At 46.3% G+C, this 23,332-nt stretch overlaps 2 protein-coding genes across 7 annotated transcripts in view; one reads left to right on the forward strand and one right to left on the reverse strand.

Moving 5' to 3' along the window:
• The window catches only part of LOC135895879 (ensconsin-like), a 438,594-nt gene that overhangs the window by 340,704 nt on the left and 74,558 nt on the right, over positions 1 to 23,332 (reverse strand). Inside the window, exon 1 of one of the 6 annotated variants that reach the window (XM_070538083.1) lies at positions 17,627 to 17,832. The exons of the other annotated variants lie outside the window; for them this stretch is intronic. The gene's annotated coding sequence lies outside the window, so the exon portion shown is untranslated. Of the gene's footprint in view, positions 1 to 17,626; positions 17,833 to 23,332 lie in introns of those variants that run through there. 6 annotated transcript variants of the gene reach the window in all.
• Positions 6,828 to 23,332, forward strand: part of LOC139059660 (uncharacterized) — a 43,386-nt gene continuing 26,881 nt past the window's right edge. The window contains exons 1-4 of the mRNA XM_070538084.1: positions 6,828 to 7,047; positions 12,098 to 12,137; positions 12,849 to 12,893; positions 21,522 to 21,569. Of these exons, the coding sequence (XP_070394185.1) occupies positions 6,846 to 7,047; positions 12,098 to 12,137; positions 12,849 to 12,893; positions 21,522 to 21,569 (335 nt within the window). The 5' untranslated portion in view covers positions 6,828 to 6,845. The remainder of the gene's footprint in view (positions 7,048 to 12,097; positions 12,138 to 12,848; positions 12,894 to 21,521; positions 21,570 to 23,332) is intronic.

Raw genomic sequence — 23,332 nt, forward strand, 5'->3', positions numbered from 1 at the left:
TCACCATGCTTTCCTCATCAGCCATGTCATTTACATAGTCGCAGCCCTCAATTGGACGAAAACAGAAATGGATAAATTAGACACGCTTATGCGCAAAAGTATCAAAAAGGTGATCGGCGTGCCAATCACGGCTAGCACAGAGAAACTCATGACATTGGGAGTACACAACACAACTTCGGAATTAATAGAAGCACAAAGATCAGCACAAATTATTAGATTATCGAACTCCAAAGCAGGCAGAAGACTTCTGGATGCGGCAGGCCTCCGTCCTAGCTTCAATCAGGAAAATATCACGCAACTTGATGTTCAGACAAGGAACTCCTTTATTGTAGACCCTTTTCCAAGAAATGCCCACCCCCAACACAATAAAGGTCGAAGGTTAGCGAGGGCTAGAACTTTCTTAAAGAACATATCCGGAACGGAGACCTTTGTTGACGAGGCGCGACACGCTAGTGCCAACAAGTTCTCCGTAGCTATAGTCAATGACAGGGGAGAACTCCTCTCGGCAGCCTCGCTGAAAACCTCCTCGGTCGATGTGGCAGAACAGGCTGCTATAGCTCTCGGATTAGTGGACTCAAAACGCACTACGGTGTACACGGACTCCCGAGCAGCCGTTAGAGCGTTCGCATCGGGATTGATAGCCAAAGAAGCAGCCAGGATTCTAAACGGCAAACACCCCTGTGACATTGTTCACCACATAGTCTGGTTCCCAGCTCACATGGGACCAGACGTATTGCCGGGTCATTTGAACCCCAATGAGATAGCCCACGACCGTGCGCGAGGTTTCGTATGCCGCGACGGGATGGTGTCTCGGGTGAGTTCGGGAGAGCTCGTCCACAGTGATTCACTGGTTACCTTTCATGAAATCACCTCTCATTACAGAGGGAATAGGCAGAGTTTTCCTTTCCCCCATCATAAGCTCAACAGGCCACAAGCTAGCACGCTTCGCATGCTCCAGACGGGGTCCTACCCCTCTAGGGGCTTTTTGAACAAGCTCCACCCGGACATCGATCCACTCTGCCCAGATTGCGGCACTGAATTTAGCTCATTAAATCACATGCTCTGGCAGTGCCCTGTGTTATAGGATTTTAATACAGAAGAAGACTGGACGAAGGCCATCACAGACCCGAGACAGGACGTCCAGCTCCTGGCTGTCCAGAGGGCCCGTGAACGAGCGGAGAGGCATGGCCTCTCTATTCCGACATGGGACTAGCCAGCGGCTGGGTAGGGACCTGCAGGCCCCCGCTTAGCTCCTCAGGACCCCAATAAGGTCGTTTGCTGCTGCTGCTGGGTCGCATGCTCCCATCTAAATACATGTAGAAGGAGAATTCGTTTTTCTCGGCAACCACTTCACCACATTTAATGAGGTTTGTTGCATTTCCAAGAAAAACCTAAATTCTAGTGATAGTCTGTTTCGAATTTTCGATTTAGGTCGTCAATAATTTATTGAAAATTGGCAAAATTCGAAAATTTCCAGAAAACGAAATAATGAAGTTTACAAGTCTGTAAATAAGCAATGAAAATTGATACCACAATTCTATGAATTCCACATAATAGTACATGTACAGCGGACAAAACTGATGTTAAACATGAGTCTCAAAAAATTAAGTTTTATGGAAATACGGCTTTTGCAGAACCTTGTACACAACGTAACCAATTCACATAAGATACAAATAGACATACTGAATTTGTCCGCTTTGAATGATGTAATCGATGCCGTTTACAGAACCGCGATAACTGTTCTTGATGCAGAGCTATTAATTTGTAAACTTTGTGCTTCTGTATTTTTCTAAGTTTCGAATTTTTCAAAATATTTTAGACAAAGTTCGGGCCCTAAATCGAAATTCCGCTTCCAACAGTCACTAGGATTTCACTTACTCTCTCAAATGCAAAAAAATTTCTTTAAAAGCAATTCAGGAGTTATCTCAGAAAAGCGTTTCTGCGTTTTACATGTATCTGAATAGGCCACGTCGGAGTTGGGCCCGAGCTAAAGCTTCCTCTTAAACAGTTTGCCTAGGGATCAAATACATGAATAACTGCATTGCCATTGCCAAAGATGCTGCAAACGAATTCTTGAACGCTACGCACTCTCAATACAAGTAAAATATGTATTTTTTTATAAAATATTGTACTCGTATGTGCCAAAATTTGCGCCCAACATAACTGATGTCAATGCTTCCATGTTTTTGTCTATTTAGTAAGTAAAGAAGATATCACACGAACTTTAGAACTACATCAGTTCGAAACCAGCAAAGCAGTGCATGCCGCTGATTTGATAAATGTAAAGGCCATGAAATCAACAAGTTGAAGACAAATATGCTAATGAAACTTTGTCATTCAAGATCCTTGTTTACATTTTTGTACATATGCAACGGCCAGTGAAAAATCTCAATGACGCTGTCATTTATTCCACTGTATTACGCAGGACCAGCTGTCACCGGTCATGTATCGCGAGTAATTGCACCGAAATTATAGTCGCAACAGGGAGCACGTATAAGAAGCAGGAGTTCTGCAGAATATACGAGGGCGAGTCACATGAAAGTGAGACAATGCGAATATATGACGAACGGGGTACTTTATTTAAAAGTAGCCTCCATGAGCATTTAGACGTTTGTCCCATTGACTAACGAGTCGCGTAATTCCCGTCTCATAAAGCTCCTGCGGTTGTTTCTTCAAAACGTCTGCAAATGACTTTGACGTCATCGTCCGAGATGAATCTGGTTCCCTTGAGCTGTTTCTTCGGTTGCCCCAAAATGGTGGAAGTCGCAAGGCGACAGGTCTGAGCTGTATGGCGGATGTTGCGGCGTTTCCTGCTTGAACTTTGCCAGTTTTGTATTAAATACATCAGCGATGTGGGGACGGGCATTGTCGTGGAACACGATGACCCCATTCGTCAATTTTTCACGTAGTTTGTTCTTGATTGCGACACGCAGCCGATCCGGCGTTTCATAATATCGGAAACAATTGATAGTCTCTCAAGATTGAGCAAATTCTATCAGTAATGGACCCTGACGATCAAAAAATAAAAGTCAACAACCCCTTTCCGGCGGAAATGACGGCTATTGCTTTCTTTGGGGCTGGTGAATTCGAATGTTTCCATTGTAAGCTTTGCCGTCGTGTTTCAGGCTCGTAGTAGTGGCATGATGGTTCGTCTCCGATCACAATCGTAGACAAGAAATCGTCACCCTTATTGTGATACCGGGTCAGATGAGTAAATGCAGCGCCGAACTTCTCCGTATTCTGGCGGTGGTTCAAAATCTTGAGCATCCATTGCGCACACAAGAGCCAATAACCGAGATGTTCATGAATTATGGCGTGAATGGTGACGGTGAACCGAACCGTGACTGATGTTCACACGTTCTGCCAGTTCATCCATGCTTATCCTCCGTTCTTGTGTCATCAGCTCATCAACCTTTGCACTTTTGTTAGGGCTGATTGCACGACGGCTTTGGTCCGGTCTGGGATCATCTTTACAACTTTCACGACCTTTTTGAACCGTTTGTTCTAACGCTTCACAGTGGCCAATGAAATGCAATGTTCAATGCACACGGCAGCCATACGGTGACTAGTTTGTTTTTGGGAAACACTTTAAGCTGTCAAAAACCTCACGGCACCACGCTGCTCAACTTCTGCAGCGTCCATTACGTCACGCAAGCATGTTCGACCCAGTTTATGAGAGCATTAAAGAATATTTATTTTCACACCTGCGTGTCACTTTTGTAAATGAGAGATGCCTATCTGCTACGCGTAGGCCTTGCAGATAATGAAGAGAACTACGATTGCGCAGGGTGGGTAGGCTCACTTTCCTTTGACTCGCCCAGGTACATTAGAAATGCGAAGCTACAGCTTCACAAAGGGCAAAAAAGTGCCACTGGAAACAAAATTCACTGCACGTATGCACAAAACCTCGCAACAAGATATCTAAACATACCTATAGGTCTCCAATAAATCTACATATTTAAGAAAAAGTCACAGTATATAATGGGTCAAACAAGCCAAATAAACATGTTGCGCAATCACAGATTCACAGAATCCTAGATCCCTCCCCCATTCCATCCACTCCCCCCGATGTATCGCGCGCGACGCAAAGCGGCGCGCTTCCTCCCCGCTTTTCTCCCTTGAGCACGCAAGGCTGAGCCACTGTTGTCACCCATGCCTCCTTACGCTTTCACTCGCACATACAGCATGTGGCACGCGGTCACGACGTTATCGCCCTTCGACTTTATGCGGAACATGAGGGTGACGGCGACAGCAGGAATGCGCCTAGAGTGCTCATATAATTGCTATCGCAGTAATATAATAACAGTATCCGTCAGCTGAAGCGTCCCATGGCCCATTACTTTCCGCAAAAGAAGTAATAAATAGAACTTTCAACATGCGACAATTCGCTGCGCCACAACAACGTCTTTTCTTTTTCCTTTTGTGGGGCGGGGGCACCGTAATGAAAAAAATGCAAAGGCAAGTATGTTGGTCACAATCGAATGCCTACTTTGGGCAACTAATGTGGCTGTTAAAGGAATATCGAAGAAAACACGAGACGCTTGGTCCACCAAGGACCATACGCATACTGCTCGGTATCCTACTCCGGCGAGACAAGACTTTCTGAAGAGGTTGCGCTAAAGCGAACGCGGTGCAATCCGTTGAGTCCCCGCAGTGATGGCGGCGAGCGACCATTGTTTCTTTTTCTCGTCTGCTAGCTAAAAAGCGTCCAAAACTCTGCCAGGAGAGAATGTACTCGGCCAGAGAAAACCGAACGCGCACCGAAGTGCGCCGCGCGGTGGTCGGGGCAACACGAGAAAAACGCATGCGCTCTGACTAGCTCTGGCAGCCCGCGGGTAGGGAAGCGAGAACAAAAAAATTGAAGAGGCTCAATGTGTCCTCGCGATTAAAAGTCAACGTAGAAAAATAAATAAGAACGTAGTTACCGTCGCTGGCTTTAGTGTCTTCACTGGATGCTTTGGCGCAGGTGCAAAAACAAATTCATATTTTTCATATACATGAATTATACGAATGAGCCACCACTACTCTTCGTCTCATCGGGCGTCTCTGCGGGCTTTGTCAACTTGTCTGATAGTGCGTTGATTTGGCTTGTCTCGTATGGCCCGACGTACGACTTTGGAAGAGTTAATGAACCTTTGGCGTCAAATATTTATGGGAACATCAAACTTACAAAGTTCTCCAATTCAAAATCTAAACCACACGTTTGGAAATGTCAATGCACCTTTCACATCAATAGTTTATGTGAACTTTACACCCATAGAGTTTCGGAATTGACATCCACGCGCTCTGCAGATTCCATGATAGAGTGTAGATTCCGCGGCCTCCTCGATATGCCGCGGCGAGCCCGTTCGCCATAAAAACGGCCTTGAAACTTTGTGCTCGGATGGGGCTGCTTGCGTTATGTGACTCCCGATGCATGGGCTTTGCCGCGAAATCCAACCCGAGTTCGCAATTTTTGCGGTGAAATGGCTTTTCGAGCGTGAAAAAGACGTTCTAGACAAAATCCAAAATGATATCCGGCACCGGGGTTGCTTTGGTCGGAGGTGCATGGACAGCACGAAAAATTTCGGGGGGGGGGGGGGGCTGAAGCCCCATAAGCCCCCCTTCCGCCTGGCTACGCCCCTGCATTGTAGTAACGGTGAAGCACACAGTTGCAAAACTGCATCACGAAATAATTCTTTATTGGGCGAACCTGTATCCACAAAACAAAGCGACGCTTGACGCACGCTGATAGCGGCGAGCACAGCCGGCGATCGTCGAAATATGATCTGTGGGTAAAGCGCGTCGACTTTTATACATGACTCATCGAAGGCTCCAGTGTAATCGCGGGTGTTCGCATACCTTCCCCAAAATACAGCACTATTCGCAGTGCGCATATTATCTGATTACATTGCGTTCGGCGACAAAATACACTACAGAAAAAACAACAACGTTAGAGTAAGTTCCAAATCACGCAGGCATGTCTCGCGCTGAGCGATAACTTAGCGAGTGAAATCGAGTCTACGGAAGGGGGGGGGGGGAGGATACATAATGACAGGTGTTAATATATCATGATGCCATGAAGCAGGCAATGGTCAGGTGGTAGCAGAACATCGGGAAGTTTTGGCATTCAGTTCGGCTTGTTTGTTGACTAACTATGCTGCTGCATCACTCCGTACGGCGAGTCAGTACTCCTCTCTATGTTCCTATACGAAGTACTGAAATAAGTGCTCACGTGTTGCGCAGCGCAATATAGCAGTAGTAATTTGAAAGGAGTGCTCCTACTTATAAAGGAGCCAGTACTTCTTTCAGTACTGCTTTAAGATGATTTAAGTGACGGCGATCGATGTAATTTGGGAAATGTTCACGTATAGCACACACCAAGTGGCGTATGGCACAACCGGTTTTTCTTGAAGATGTTGTGCAGTTTCCGTAGCGTTCCCTTAAGGTTATGGACGCTTCAGCATTGTTTCACTGTTCTATTATATACCCCAAACAATTATACAGACTCATTATTATCGCCAGTTGAAGCATAATGGCGCAAGCTATATCATCTTTTTCCATGCTTAAGAGGAAGCACCACTGTGAGAGAACCCGTCGGGACTATAAATAGTCCATTTGAAGGCATTCTTGGTTTACGATGACAATGCTGTTTTAATGGTTTACTATAATTTCTCAACTTCCTGAGCGTTGCTCGTTGAGATATGCAAACTAAATGCAGCCGTTTCGCTTCAAGGCGTGTGTGATGGAAGCTTCCGTCCAATTGGTTGGTGCGCGAGCGAGTGCAGTACTTGATGCATGTGCTCTTTTTGCGTTCCGTGCGCAGCAGCATCCTTTCCTGCCAAAGTTAAAGGCCCTCGGAGCAAATGGCGGTCAACATCAAGGACCTAGTCGTTGCGATCAAAGTGGCCCTGCCGCTCCTCTCCGATGACCGCATGCTATTCCTGATGCAAGAACTTGGAGTCAAGGGCGTACGATGTAAGGCGGATATGAAGAAATTGGAGGCCGCCGACCTTGTCAATGCGCTGGGGACAAAGGACGCGAAGAGGCTAGTTGCATTTTTTAGGAGTAAGTGTTAACAAGACAATTTTCGAATAACAAATCAGTTTTTTGAAAGCCCGGAAGGCGGGGAAAGGCTCATGAAAGTTGTCATCCACCTAACGGTAGCGTGAAACTACAAACTCTTAAGTGTTTCTAAAGAAAGAAAGCTTCGCATTTGAAGAAAACTACGTCCACGTCCGGCGTCAAACCCGGGATTCACGCTTTACCGGTGTGGCCACTCTACTATCAAACCTAACCAAGAGGCTAGCAGATCGCAGCCTGAGGGAGAATAAATCGAGAACTTGAAGCATAAGGACAGGGATCATGACAGGGCTTTGTAGCTTCACGCTAAAGTCGAGTGGATGACGATTTCTTCCTTAATAACTATCTCGTTACTTTACGTTACAAATGTACGACGAACACATCGCTGTATACTGTGCGCAAGATGGAAGCATAGAAAACAGCATGCACCGTGTCAAGCGCAAACATTTATCGCTTTCGATGCTTCTTTTTATAAATTTTTAATTAAGGGATGTCTGCCGACAAACAAAGCCGACTATCCCAATATCATATGTAGGGAGAAAAGAAAAGAAAGGCGATGAAAATACAGAACACAGTCAAGAGTTTGTAATGGCAAAATGCTAACAGAGCACGTCCGTCTACCACGGCGGAAAGAAAGAAGGACATCGTGAGACCACGAGAAAAACAGAGGTACCCTTGGACAGATCATGTGATCAGAGAGGACATTAAAATTTCAAATTAACTACTTCTCGCAAGCAATTTATCCATTCATTGTCTACGACAAATTCTTGTAGAGTTTGTATAGCTAATCTGTGTGACGGCATGACTAGGGCAACGTTGCACAGCGTTAAATACCCCATGTCGCAAAAAAATTCGGTGTCGGCGTCGGTCGTCGCTTGAAGAAAAATTATTCCGGACCACAACCGCGTAGGTCATCTGAGAGGCGCAGAGGCTTTACTGAAATAACTGAATTGCTCGAAGTACCATGCGTCAATGAAATCGCTAAGTACGATCTAAACACTATCTAATCTGCTGACAGGATAGCGTCAGGTTGCAATTCGAGTACACGAGAAAACATAATTATATTACGCGAAACTAAAACAGTGGTGTGCGGCCCTTGCCGGATGCCGAGCACGATAACAACAACCTTTCTTTCACGCAAGCAGCATATCTATATAGAAAGCACTCATGTGACAAGTGAGGTCACGGACAGACAACGTTTCACACATCGGGGCGAACGCGCCCGATAAAGCAGACACATGACAAGCGGCATAGGTGTAATCAGCACAAACCACTTTTCCAGCAGTTCCACCATTCATAGGGCCGCCATGGCCTCCATGATTTGCGCGCGCCGACTGGCGCGCACTCGCGCACTAATCTCGGAGGCCATGGAGCCGCGTACCCCTATCCTTGCAACACCTCCAGGTAGCGCCTATACAGAAACAACATTGCCATTGCTCACTTTTGGGGGTGTACTATCCACACATGTCACGGTTATGAGGGAACTACGACAGGGATACCCTCTGTCCTCACTGCTTTATATATTCTGTATGTGGCCAACCTAGAACGCAAACTTCTGAGTAGTGGTCTCGGTTTCCAGCTAAAGTTCAGTAAGGTGGACGTGGATGAGAGGTCGAAATTATTTGGCCTCACCTTTGCTGATGACCTTGTGTTAATGATAGAGTGCCCTCAGGACCTACAAGCGCTCATTAACATCGGTCAAGGGGAAATTGATCCTCGTCCAGGCATGGATGATGGCGATATAACGCAAGGAGACTAGGCTCCGACGGCGTGCTCGGCATACAGATACTTGGGACTGCAAATATCAAGTGGACCGGAGCTTTGTGGCCACCAAGAGCACATCCTCCACCAGAAGGTACATCGGGCGCAGTGCATACTTCGTCACCGATGGATGTCTGTGGGGATGTCATCGGTTTGTGATGGTTCGCGACCTATCGAAAATCGTTTACGTGCTGTGCTCTGCCTCTCGGCGCGCACGCGGGAGTGGCTGGAGCGGCGCCAGTGAGACGTTGGTCGGATAGCTCTCGGATGTCATGGTGCGGTGGCCAACGAGGCTATACAGGGAGACCTTGGCTCGCCGAGCTTTGAGCCTCGGGAGGCGGTCAGTAATAACGCATGCCATGGCCACCTGCTCGACATGCCTCGAGTAGTGCCTCGTCGTGGGCATGGCGTGTATGTGATTACGTGTCAGCGACATGCATGTGCACACCGTGGGTGAGGCGCTTTTAGCGCATAGAAAGTAAATACGGTCTCTTTTGCTGCCATATCAGTGCAAACTCTCCGGTGGATTGGGTAAAACAGGCGCGGGAACGAGTGCAGGATGAAGAAGAAACACATCCCGCCGTGGTTGCTCAGTGGCTATGGTGTTCGGCTGCTGAGCACGAGGTCGCGGGATCGAATCCCGGCCACGGCGGCCGCATTTCGATGGGGGCGAAATGCGAAAACACCCATGTACTTAGATTTAGGTGCACGTTAAAGAACCCCAGGTGGTCAAAATTTCCGGAGTCCCCCACTACGGCGTGCCTCATAATCAGAAGGTGGTTTTGGCACGTAAAACCCCATAATTTAAAAAAAAAGAAGAAACACGTTGGGTGCGTGATATGGCAGCGAATTCGACAATGGCTGCGTACCGATGTCATAAGAACAATGCTGGCATGGTGCATCTATATGACAATTCCCTTAAGAGTAGGTTGCTCATTAAAACAGGAGCTGGTGCTCTGCGTACTTGTGTGCGCATACAAGCATAAACCAGGATGGAAGTGATGCGCGGTGTCGGTGTGCGGAAAGGAGGACGAAAACATTGAATATGTGGTGCTACGATGTATTGGGTCATCTGTCGCGCACCGGTTTATCCATGGTCTTAGCTTCGAACAGACTAGTAGAGAGGACGGTACCTGCGGTTTAGACGGAGACGCAGTCGTGAAGACAAAGGGACGCCTCGAATGCTGGCGAGCGGCACTTGCGGGTGGGCCCCTATGACTGCCTATTGGTGTAGCGTGTTATCCCTTTTTCCTTTTTCTTTTCTTTTCGTTTTCTTTTGATGTTCCCCTCTTTACTTCTCCTTACCTGTACTTCCTTTGCTCGAGGTACGCAGTCGAGCGTGATCAACCGCCGTGGTTGCTTAGTGGCTATGGTGTTAGGCTCCTGAGCACGAGGTCGCGCGATCGAATCCCGGCCACGGTGGCCGCATTTCGATGGGGTCGATATGCGAAAACATCCATGTACTTAGATTTAGGCGCAGGTTAAAGAACCCTAGTCGGTCCAAATTTCCGGAGTCCCCCACTACGGCGTGCCTCACAATTAGAAAGTGGTTTTGGTACGTATAACCCCATAATTTAATTTCTTTAGGGCGTCATCCTGGCGTGGACGTAGTTGCTACGTCCTCCCGATACAAAGGGTTGGCCACATCATCATCATCATCATCATCATCATCATCATCATCGCGTGCCGTTTCTACCAGAAAGCTCGCCTTCATGCATAGTGTTCGGCGCTAGCGTTTCCCGGTAAACATTGCGGTTACATAAGCTGCAGGTGCCTCGAAGCGTGAGAAGCAGTCAGGGATCTTTGAATGCTATAGCGTTCCACTCTTAAAGGCGAAGCTTAAGCGTGCTCCTTTTTTTTCATAAAGTTCAGAAGACTGGAAAAATCTCTCTTGCTGCTGGTCGTGTTGTGAGCACTCAGCAGGGCCTCAACCAGTGGGAAACTAAATCTCGGGGAAAGCGGAAAGTTTTGATCAACGGAGTTCACCGCTTACGGCAAAAAAGAAAGCCGGAAAAAGATCGCCGATATTTTTTTTCTGAATTTCGCCTATTCAGAAATTTTGTAAATTGCCCCTTAGTCCATTTGTCGAACTTCAGCGCAATGCTCAAGCCTAAGCCTGGAATCGGACATCTCGCCATTGCAATCCAAACGCCGTACATCCCGAGTGTACTTGTACGAAGACCTTTCAGAAGCCTTTTCTGCTACATACGGCACAAGACCCAACCGAACATCCCACCCACATCGCCATGTTAAAAAACTGCACCCAATTTAAAGCGCCCGTGGAGAGCCATTACTTAACATGTTACCTGCGAACCATTGGCTTCATTGTCCACCCCTTATGTAATGTCCCTCTGGGATACTTGAGGAATGAACTTCAGAAAAAATAAGTCAGTAGAAGCATTATTAACAAATGCTAATTCAAGAGATCTGCCAAACCTCTACGACTCTACGCTAGCAACGTCTAGAAGGTACGCCGTTATAAAACGTGTATGTGCATTTACAGCGCTTAGTCGTAACTTCCCTGCAGAATTCTGTGGTGTCCTGCACGAAATGCACACCTCAGGGGACGAGGGAAAAAAAAGAAAGGGACACGAGTGGAAAGAACGCTCTTTTTAAGCGTGTCCCTCCTTTCTTCCACCCCTTGCGATGTGCATTTGGTCCGGTACACCACTGAATTCAGTGTGGAACAATTAACCTCGCCATGAGAACGTCTCTACTGCGTTATACCAGTCTTTTAATCCTGTCTAAAACAGGACCCACGTCAAGTGCGGGTGTACTGCCATCAAAAAGAAACACAAGCACATCAAGATTGGTCAGCGCAACTATTACCAAATAGAGGACAAATATGAACTTTAAGTACTCCGGTAACACCTGTATATCGCTACAACCTGATCATCCTACAAGTTCATGAATAGTTACATCTTTAAATGTGAAATGGATAAACACACTGCAATAATATATAAATTCACACACATGGCATCAGCTTTTTATATCATAAAAAGTATACGACAGCTGCATACTTCAAGCGAAGCGCAAGAAAACAAGAAAACAATCCATGTTCGAGAAGATCGGGGCTCTTTCGGCACGCGCATATATTTGCGGCTTTTCCGGCTTGGCGAATCTGAGCGGCATTATCGGCATTGAAGTGTAGTTGACTGATACAGTTCCCCTTTATAATGTCTCCCCAAGTCGGCTGCTCGGCTGCCGCATAGATAGTTGTCTCTTTTTCTGAGGTGCCAGTTTAATGGTGTTTTGTTTCCATTCCCCGTTGCAGCTCCAGAACTCTCGGATGACATCATCACCGATGGCGCAAGGTGAGGCCGAAACCTCGTGGTATCCGTCCCCATGCCTTGGCGGACGATCTACCGTAGGATTTCCTACTAATAGCTCGGCTGCTCTATACATGATGAAAACAGTGCCGGTATACTGTAACCACATGAAATGACAACACAAACGTCTATGGCCTTTTCTTGTTTACATAGTCGCTTAGAGTCGTACAGTTAAATAACACCCGCTTAATTAGTTAATTTACTTGTTTATATACCTCGTTGTTACCTATCTTCATATCCTGTTCAGGGCGTCGCCCTACCATCTCAGCTAACCAGCAGGCTATGAGATGGAGGCAGAATCTTTGTGCGTGTGCTTCTAGTTGTCGATGAATTAAACAAGAGCACGTAATGTCACAGCGACAGAGTTTCCGCGGCGAATGGGCGCTCATCATCCCGCCAGTGTTGCGCATGGTCGCCCCCGCGTATTCTTAGAACATCGCCGACGAGGAGCGCTATGTTAGTGACCCCTTGCCGTCGGTTTCATTGCTTCGAGGCGAAAATGTCAATTTATTTTTTTGCTTGCTATATAGTCAGCGCTCTGTGTGCAACTCATTCTTCATATGCATAATAGAGCTTTTGCTTCCTCAGTAACAAACTGTGTGTAATGTCCGTGGGCATATAAGGTGCAATAAATGAAATGAAAAATATCTACTTCCATCCTCCGTATATGCTTTATTTTCGGATTTTTTTTTGAAGGTTTCTCGACCCCAGGGAGCCTATCGGAAGTGCAGAGAAGGAAACGTGAGTTGGTGTTGCATCTTTAGACGCTCGAGACTGTTTGACTTCAGTTCTTATCATGAGCTCACGTAACTCACATGACCTCCTGGGCTCCACTATTCAAGAATTTACGAGTGACGATGAGCTCAAGAGGGAGGTTTAGCTCAGTGCTCGATGGGTGCGCCTAATTTGATCATGTTTGTTACATGGAAAAGGAAACTTCGAATTTTCGTGACCGTAGGAAGTAGATTATTTGTTTAGGCAATCAGTTTCCCAGTAAATATTGTTCAAATTGGCAAAATTTCATTGTTTACAGTAGCCTTTCACGCATTTCTCGGAATTCAATAAGGCCTTTCGAGATTATGTTCGTAAGCATAACAAGAGGCTAATATGCGGTGGCCACCTTACTATTAATGTTTTGGCTAAAGATAGCCCTCAGAATTTCTATAGTACACTGTTATCATTGGGTTTTCAAAACTGCATCAGCACACCAACACGTATTACTCATTCTTAATTACCTGGCATTCATCTTATGGTTACTAACGTAGGCACTACAGTTTACAGTTCTGGCACAATTACATCAGACTTCAGTGATCAATGACAATGCAGTTTTGTTGATGTACCGTAATGAATACCATACGTGAAAAAGGCCTGCGGATGCTTTTAACGTTCAGCCAATTACGTCAGATAGACTTGAATTCGTTAAACATGAACTAAGGAATTAGGATTGGCCATCTGGGTTAGAAAATGAAGACGCGAACGAGGCGGACACGAATTTACCATAAAGACTTGATCTTAAACTTTTAGAACCTTCAAACAAAGCTAGAAAACCATGGACCGCTGAGTTACACCTGAAGACGATAAAAGATAGGTTCCGACATAGCTTTGAAAGAATATAAAGTTTTTAGGAACCAGCTAAATACTACACTCAGGCTAGCAAAACACGCGTATTGTTACAGAAAGCTATACGTGCCAGTAGCGCAAGAACGGAAGAAGACGAGGTTGACTGTTTTCCGATACTCTGGCCAGGAGGCCTCGCTGCCGCGTATGTTTAAGCACCGGTGCAGATTTCCTACACCGTCACACTTGGTGGAGGTGCGAGGTACGCTCGGTTGCGCTGGATTTCCGTTGTTCTCGCCACATCGGTTCCGTGGCGATGTCTTCAAGCGACGCCGCCCCGTCCGCATCCACCGAGGCTTCGTCACATCTAGGGGTATCGCACCCTCGTGACCCGGATAGTTTCACCAGCACAAATGGCATGGATGTGGAAGACTGGCTCACCTGGTATAAACGCGTCAGCGAGCATAACAGATATCTGGGACGCGACATTCATGCTTGCCAGCGTTATCTTCTACTTCCAAGGCGCGCCTCGCATGTGGAGTATGATACGCACGAAGATTTGACTAGCTGGGAAGTCTGCAAACAACAGGGGCGTGTAGCGTTTGGAGAACAGTTTACCTCGTCTTCTTCCTTTTAAAGTTTATTTCCAGATGTCGGTCGACAGCAACCTGACGTGACGTAACATAGGAAATAGTTAACAATGTCATGGATCGACAACGCAAAACAAACATCGCGAACACCATAATACACTATGCTTCCAAACTTAACGGTAAATCGCTTGCAGACCATTTAAGTTAACACTTCGTTAGCGCTGCAATCACCTCCCTTACTGCCCTATCTACATCCACAAAAGTTACCTAGAATACGGTTTAAGAAGGTTTTCTATACCGCTTTCTGATGAATGCGAGGTGTACAATACCCTCATTAGCTTGAAAGATAGTGAAGCACTTGACGTCAAAAATCTCCAGAAGAGCTCATTAAACACTGTGTGTCTTTGCTTTCAATTTACTGGCACAGATATTTAATTTAGTACTAATCGGGAAGCTTTCCCGAACGGATTAAATATGCCAGGGCTTCAGCAATTTTTAATGGCGGTGGTCGTTATGTACCGAGCAACTATAGACCAATACTAGTACTGCCCGCCATTTCTAAGGAAGTTAATAAAGGTGTATTTAATCGCAAGACGAGCTTTTTTGATATATTCTCCGTTTTAACGAATGCAGAGTACGGCTTCAGAAGGGGGAGATCAAAACAAAACAGCTTTACTGTATATAGAGCAATTCATCTTTTACAAAAATGGAGAAAAATATACGTTTATTTGCGTTATTTTCGGATTTTAGCAAGATGATTGACTGTCTTGGCCACGCTAAATTACTCGACAAATTGGAGCATCATGGAATACGCGGTGGTACCCTGAATTTGTTTCAATCTTACTTCAGTAAACGAGAACAGTGCAAATGTATAAATTGCCAAACGTGGTTCGACCTACACAATAAATTTGGTGTTCAACAAAGGAAGATGCTGGGGCGTTCCACTTTTGTTTAATGCTTCTATTTATGATATTATACAAGTAAGGAAAAATTCATTATATATGCTGACGACAGCACCATCCGTGTGGCCTTGTCTAATGTAAAGCAATTATCATCCCTATGCAACGAGTTTTAATGAAGTTATCCGTGTGTCCAAGGCCGACCAATTAAAGGTCAGTACAGTAAAGACGAAAGTAATGATATCTCACGCGAAGAAGTAAGCAACATTGAACAGTACTACAACTTTTGAGGGTCGACAAATAGACATTGTTGATATGTAGCTACAAAATTGTTGGAGTCTATTTTACATCTACTTTAAATTGGGATGCACACGTTAACTGTTTGTCCAGAGAGCTATCATCTGCGACAGGTATTGTATCCAGTTGACGCTGCAAGCTCCCGGTATCCGCCAAAATACAAATATATCACGGATTGTTTACTTCGCACCTTAACTACTGTGCATTATTCTTGTTTGCAACTACCAAAGCTAATGTAAAGACTTCAGACCCTACAGAAAGAATTATACATCATATCACAAATATGGAACCATTGTCAACGATGACAAATGCGTACAAATTATTTGTTATTGTTTAACAATGTTAGAGCCAAGAATATTTATATGTACCGTTTATTATATGGAATGCAATGTTCACACATATTTGTAAGACATTTAAGTGCACGTTTAGGATTTTTAGAATACTGTCAGCCTATAGTAAATACAAGAAATGCTGACAAGTGGGCGATTCTACATTTTCGCTCATTTTGTTATCAACACCAGCCACTAGTCTATGTTGTTGGTGACGCTCCCCTCCTGAAATGATGACCCACCACGGTGGCTTAGTGGCTCTGCTGTTGCGCTGCTAAGCACGAGGTTGCGAGATCAAATCGCGGCCGTGGCGGCCGCATTTCGATGGGGGCGAAATGCAAAAAAAAAAACGCCCGTGTCCTGTGCATTGGGTGCCCGTTAAAGATCCCCTGGTGGTGAAAATTGATCCGGAGTCCTCCCTACGGCGTATCTCATAATGAAATTGTGGTTATGACACGCAAAACCTTAAATTGCATTCATTCATTCATTCTTTCTTTGTTGACATCGTGGATTCGTTTCAATGAAATATATATATATCTCGGCTAATAATGAGCTAATTTGCAAATCTTATGCGATAAAACGCTCCCTTCAGGACACGTAAAGCATTCGAATGTATAAAGAAAATTTGCTATGCAACCTAGTGAGGGGCCCTTTAAAGAGCAAGGAGCAAAATACATTACAGGGAAATTGAGTCCACGCTTTGGTCAAAATGCGTCTTGTCGGGATTAATCACAATGAAAGAAATAGGCTGAAATCCTTGCTGTTAAGTGTCTTCCAGTTTTGACCTCTACTGCTCGTGCTTTCCGAAACTTCTCTTGGTAGCCTTGAGCCGTGAATTGGAACCTCAGTATTAAAGCTTTCTTTACTTTCAGGTAATCTAATGAATCGGCGACAGTCATCCGACCGACCACTGTTAAAGCTTCCCCAGTCAGACACATGCTCACAGCAAGAGCCCATTTTTCTTGTGGCCAGGCCTGCCCTGTTGCTACGGGCTCTAATCGCTGTAAATAGGCGTGCAAGTCATCGCGTTTCTCGTTGAACAGAGGAAGTAAGTTCTGTGGATTGAGGGATGACGAGGAAGTACTGGGCGCAGTGAGAATTTCAGAAGCCGCTGTCTGCACATCCCGAGCTCCATCCTGAAGTTGCAGCTTTAGCTGGAGGATCTCACGCTGCCTCTCGCTCCGCAGCTCTCTCGTCCTTTTGTTTTGCCTGTTCGGGTTCAATCCACCTGCGAAGTTCTGCGCCTGACAATCCTAGTTGGAGTTCTATGGCGACGAGTTTCTCTAAATCCATGGTGCCGTCTAATGCGTGTCTGCGCTCAAGCGAAATTGCCCTCTTTCACTGTATTTAGGAGTGAATCCTGGCAGGCTCGCCAGTTCGTGGTGTTATTGGGTGCATGATCACTCCAGAAAGAGGCAGAAGCAGCACGCAGGAACACAAGCACACATCAGACTTGTATTAAGACATTAACACATTAAAAACGGCACACAAACGCGACAGTTCCCGAAATACCTTCTAGACGACATGCAGCTATATATACGTATTGATCAAGTGTAACCGGCGTACAGTTCAGGCGGAAGCACGTGTCGCCATGTCGGAGACGTCGTGCAACCGATGTCGGCCAGCAGGGTAGGCGAGCAGGGTCGGACCGCCTCGCGGAACTCAGGTGGCCCTGCGCCACAGTCGATATACTGGAGCCTCCGCGTCCCTGGTTTCTCGCCGGCGCGGTTTCGCTCGGGAGCCCACAGCAGCAGCTACTGGGTCACGTGCACAGCTGGCGGGGTAGGCCTGTGGCCACTCACCCGAACGCTCGTTCAGCCAGGTTCATGACCGCCAGCCATCCTGGACCAGTTGCCCAGCGGAAGGACTGGGCGAGGTATCCTCTCAGAGGGTGACAGCGCTGGTTTGGGTGCGGCACAGTGACGTGGGCGGCGGTAGCTCCTATGGGCCGGACGCCCAGCGAGGAAGCTTTTTCTCTCGAACGCCGAACCTCGCGCACTGCTCACGCCACGGGCCACACTCTCTCGTGCCACGCGTTTCGAGGCGCCGCTGTCGACGATCCCAAATCGCTGTCGATGATGATGATGAGGGCCCACGCACATACCAACTCACGGGTATTTGCCATGAGTCGGTGTCCTCTTCGACCCGCACGGCGCACTGCCTTCATATGTTTATGTCTCCCACTGCCGCGTACCACATATCACAAATTTGATATGTCGGACATTGTAATCGTCTTTTGCCTTAGATACCGTTCTTTTAAATGTTCCAGCAATAACTTTATAGCTGCTCCAGTTTTTCGGAGACTGGTTATGCATCAGTTGTTTCCATGCAGCTTTATATCGCTTGTAGTCCCGCGAACAATCGTCATTCCACCAACTTGTAGAAGCATTGCCATAGCGTGCCTTTTACTGTAACTCTGATCTATTGCGCGAAGTATCTATGATTGAGCAAATATCCTCAGCTTTCAATGGATTATTTTCATTTAATTTGAAACTGGTCTGCAAACATTTTTCACTGTACGGTATTCTACAAAAGAGTGGATTCAAGCCTCCACAGGGGCTGCGGAACTACCACTTCGAACACAACTGGAAAATAATCGCTGGTTGTCCCAACATTCACCGTTTCCAATGCGGATGTGGAAAGACCTGGACCCGAAAATGTAAGATCCAGCACAGATCTAAACTGTCCGCGAAGAAATGTAACTGAACCAGAATTTTGGCACGAAAACTTATTTGTTATTGCCCGATCCCATAGACGCTATCCGCACTGGTCTGTCCTGGATCCCCATGATACATGATGAGAGTTGAAGTCACCAGCCAAAACTATAACTTTACCGCATTTTGCCAAAACCGAGTGTAGTGGGCATGTATCCTGCACGCCGGAGGGAAAGTATATATTGACCAACGAGAAAAGCGTGCCAGGGATAGAAATTTCACATTCTGGAGGCATCAGCTGGAATGATATATTTAAAACTTGCTTTAGACCATAATTAACAGTGCCCCACCTCTAGATGGGCGATTTAGGCGAAAGGACGTATAATTGCGCAGAGAAAACAGTTTTTATGGGGATAACCAAATTTCTTGCAGTAAAATTACATGTGGAGAAACTTGAGAAGCTAGAACATTTAATCAGTAGAAGCAGCGAATATTGATCTGCAGTTCCATTGCAGCACCTTCATCTACCTTCCAGTGATGGGAGCACCGCAGAGGCCACAGCCTCCTCCAAAATATTACATTTCGGGTTGACTTCAGGGAGGATTTTCTTATCTAACTGACTGTGAAGTGGCAGCCTCAAGGGGAGAACACCTCTTTTTCTGTGCCCTCACGTCAATTTTCATGTTTGAGGTATCTTCAGAACCAGAGTTGTCTGGGCTAGTAGTAGCCTTGTTTGAGGAACCTGGAACAGGCTTGACTTGTTTTATATTGGTTGTGGATGCAATTGCCCCATCTTCCTGAGAGTGGGCTAAGCAAGCATTCATGTTAGAGCTTGATGGCAGAGCAGTAGCAGTCGTTAATAATTGTACTAACTTTAAGGATGCCAGTCCATTAAAGCATTCCGTGACACTTTCTACAATGCGCTCTATAACGTTTTCCACATACTTCTCAATAGCTTCTGCAATTACCTCTGACAGGCTTCCATTAACGACAGCCTGGTGTCGTGCTGTCACACTCGCGTAACCATGGGCTCTTTCCTTTACCGCCGCAATGGCCTCTCAGTGTGAGCAGCGCCTTTTGTCCATAACTTCTAGTGTTTGGACTTGTTGAGTTCTAGCAGGGCAGATTCAGCAGTCAGCCTTGTGGGCTCCACCGCAGAGGCCGCAAGAGTTCGACCCGGTCGAGCAATCACTAGCAGAATGGCTCCCGCCGCAGACGCAACAACGAAGGCTGGATATACAACCACCTATGCTATGACCATTGCGCCAACAATTGCGACGTTGTAATGGACGCGAGGCAAGCTGGTCCACTCTGAGTATTAGAGGCCAGACTTTCATCTCCGCAGGGCAAAATGTACCTGCGAACGTGGCGATTACTGACTCAGTAGGGACACGTGTATTGTGCACCATTCAGTTGCATCGCTAAACAGCAATTACCCAAGCCGCGGAGAGCTTTTATAGAGTCTCCACCGGACTTAAAGTGGTGTCTACACCGAGAAGTATTCCTTTAGTGCAGGCAAGATGCAGGGGAGTGAAGGCACTCACTTGCATCGAAATCAAAGGATGAGCATTCAAGTATGTCGTACACACACGCCTGGTCTGGCGAACGGCAAAACTGACTAAATCCACCCGACACTTAGCCAAAACCCCGAGAGCTCACTGTTGCGATTCGAGCCAGACCGCGCCACTCGTCCGCCTGGGCTTCCATCTGACATTAGAAAATGGCGGCCGAAGCGCCCAACAACAACACTTCGCCATCATCTCCTGTTTGCACGTCCTGTTCTGCACCGCGACAATATGTTTGGTCGGCGTCCATTTTTTCTTTGACTATATTAGAGATTTCCTCACGCAATAAAAAAAACGATTTAAACTTGGTCATTTCGTCATATGCGTTATTTCGACCTTTTGGATGATTCGACTTAATTTTTCGGCCCCGCAAGGGTTGATTTAAAGGCCGTCGACTGTACAGGCGTTCGAATAATTGATCTTACGAGCAAGGCTTGCACGGTGGTTGATCTTGCTAACGATAGCAGAAGCCACGTGATAAAAAAACAGGTGCATGACCTTTTCGTAAAGATTTATATGACGTTATCAGAGGGAAGGTTATGATCAAATAGCGGTGACTGCTATCGCACCGATGTGTCAGCACTGGCTCACTGAAAGGGTCATATATAATGGTGAAAGCAGCCGATTTTACGAAGTGGCAGCAAATGACAAGCAATTAAGTGTACAGTAAAACTTTCCTGGCTACTGTATTTTGTATTGTAGCCTCACAGAAAAAGACTATGCCTACCTTTGTTTCGTTTTAATTATTCTCTGCAACTCAGTTCCACCAAGTAAATAACAGTCATTAACTTAGGAGAGGTAAATTACGGTAAATAATGATTTAATCTCACTTAAAGCCTTATATTTTACATATCGGACACAGTCGCGGGGGAAACCACTGGCTCAGCGCAACGTGCGTGAACAAAAAGAAAGAATCAATGAAAAAATGAAAGGAAAATGAAAGAAAGAAAAGAAAAGAAAGAAAGAAGCTTTAAGCAGGTCCTAAGCTCTCACCATCCATCTGATGTGTACTTGGTGAACATCGCGACAACTTTTTTTCACGCGATCGACAGCGTACTATATCCAGTTTTTGAAATGCCAATAGTGAAGTGCGTGGTTTTTGTGCAGCCAAGAAAAATGAAAGAGCGCTGCCAATTTATATGACTAACTGAGATGTGCAACGTGTGGTGTTCGTGACTGGTTTGTCATGCAGTGCACCATACAGCTGCGCACTTCTTGCATTTCGCTAGGTTTCACGATAACCTAGCACTCCGCTGTTTTGCAGTTGAATAACTGCTGATGTACGTGAGCCAGTTTTCGGCTTCGACAATTCTGCTTACACTGCTTCGGTGTTTCTCTGTAGAGAAGCTCCCAGGCTAATGTCAGTTATGTAGTGCAGCGATTTATGCCATGATCACTGAAGAATTTTGCTATTCCAAACACGAGATGTCACTTATAACCAGTATCGTTTGTTTTGTCTCCACATTTCTATATTCCAGGATGTTTGAGAATGCATGGACACAGGGGGCGTCTGATCACCTAGAGCTGTAAGTTCCTTTACCTTTTGCAATAGCTTGCTACCACTGGCGAGTGAAGCGTTGTGTAGGGCGTCCAAACAAAACAAACGAGCCTATCGTCATTGGACGCGCAGGTGACGCCGCCATTCGCGGTGCGAACAGCGCTTCAGCAGCCTTACCACGGGACGACCGTGCACAGAGCAGTCATGCGCGCTGCTGAGTCTTATTACAGAGCGGGTGCTACGTCAAGAGGGCATGGCGTTCATTCCCGCAAATTATTACATAGAGAACTAGGGCCTGTATCCAAGCTAGCTGGTACGGCGACACATTAAGGCAGGTAATGCGCAAACAAAACACGGACAGCAGAAAGGATGAGGTAAAGTTATTAGGAAAGAAAACTCGTGTATATGCATTCATCATTCATAGCCACTGCGCATGCGTCAGGAAACATTCGATGTATGCGTAACTGGCCAACACCATTAGGCATCGGTATGACGCCCGAGCCGCACACTCACCGGTAAAAGTCACGCCCACGTGGAAAACAGCCCCGTGACAACAATATAAAACAAGACACAATATACTGCAACAAAAAAGAGACTGTAGCTGAAAAGCGGAGAATGTTAAAGGGGTTAAAACAGAAAAGAAGTTATAATGCAAAAATTGTGTAAAAAGAAACTATAGCTGCCGGAAACCCTAAAACGCTTTCCTGGGGGAAAATAAAAACAGGTGGTAAAGGCATTTTAAAAAACACCCGAGGAACCAAAAAGGCACCTCATCTGTAAGAACCCTAGAAAGATGAAAAAATTAGAGAGAAACAAAGAAGAATGTTGTTTATTTTCTTTTTCAGTTATTCCCTGCTAGCTTCTACACCAGTTCAGGAGGGAAGGTGTTTAAGGTGCTTTTCGATGACGCGAGCACACGGTGGCAGCTCTCTTCAAACAACCAAAACAAGACTTTTTAACACCCGCCGTGGTTGCTCAGTGGCTATGGTGTTGGGCTGCTGAGCACGAGGTCGCGGGATCGAATCCTGGCCACGGCGGCCGCATTTCGATGGGGGCGAAATGCGAAAACACCCGTGTGCTTAGATTTAGGTGCACGTTAAAGAACCCCAGGTGGTCAAAATTTCCGGAGTCATCCACTACGGCGTGCCTCATAATCAGAAAGTGGTTTTGGCACGTAAAACTCCAAATAATAAAATAAAGACTTTTTAAACCCTCACTTGCACAAAAGTGCCATAGACCGGCCAATCACACATGCGGGTTTCCACCATTACAACCCATAGCACCAAAACTTTCGTGACGGACCCGGCATTGCTCAAAACAGTGACGCAGTCTACAACACGCAAGGGGATAGGTTCAATGAAAGACGCGTATCATCTGACTCTCCCCTACGCCAGACCCCGAGTATTGGTCTTGATGTACGCCGGCACGGGAGGTCAAGCTCGAGCTCGCGCATGTAACCATAAATTACCCGTGTCGTACGTTCAACTTCCTCTAATCCCGTGGGCTAAGCATCTCCTGCAAGCAGCCGCCCCGCCAGCTGCGAGAATGTTCCCACGAAGCCATGGCTATTGACCAATCGGGTGCCTGACAGTGGGCTAAGAAAGCTCGGTCACCCAGGGCAGATGTGGGGTGGGGTCGCTCGAACACCCCGAGCACCGTAATTGGGACCCGATGGCGATCGCACAAAAAAACATCCATCGGTCGCAGCCGGCTAAGTGGTCATAAAAATATCGCCGTTTTCTCAAGACATTCTCAAAAGTCGCGCCGCGGATGCCTAACAGTGACACTGAA

Source organism: Dermacentor albipictus, chromosome 4 (genome assembly GCF_038994185.2).
Source record: "Dermacentor albipictus isolate Rhodes 1998 colony chromosome 4, USDA_Dalb.pri_finalv2, whole genome shotgun sequence".
NCBI classification, from domain to species: Eukaryota; Metazoa; Arthropoda; class Arachnida; order Ixodida; family Ixodidae; genus Dermacentor; species Dermacentor albipictus.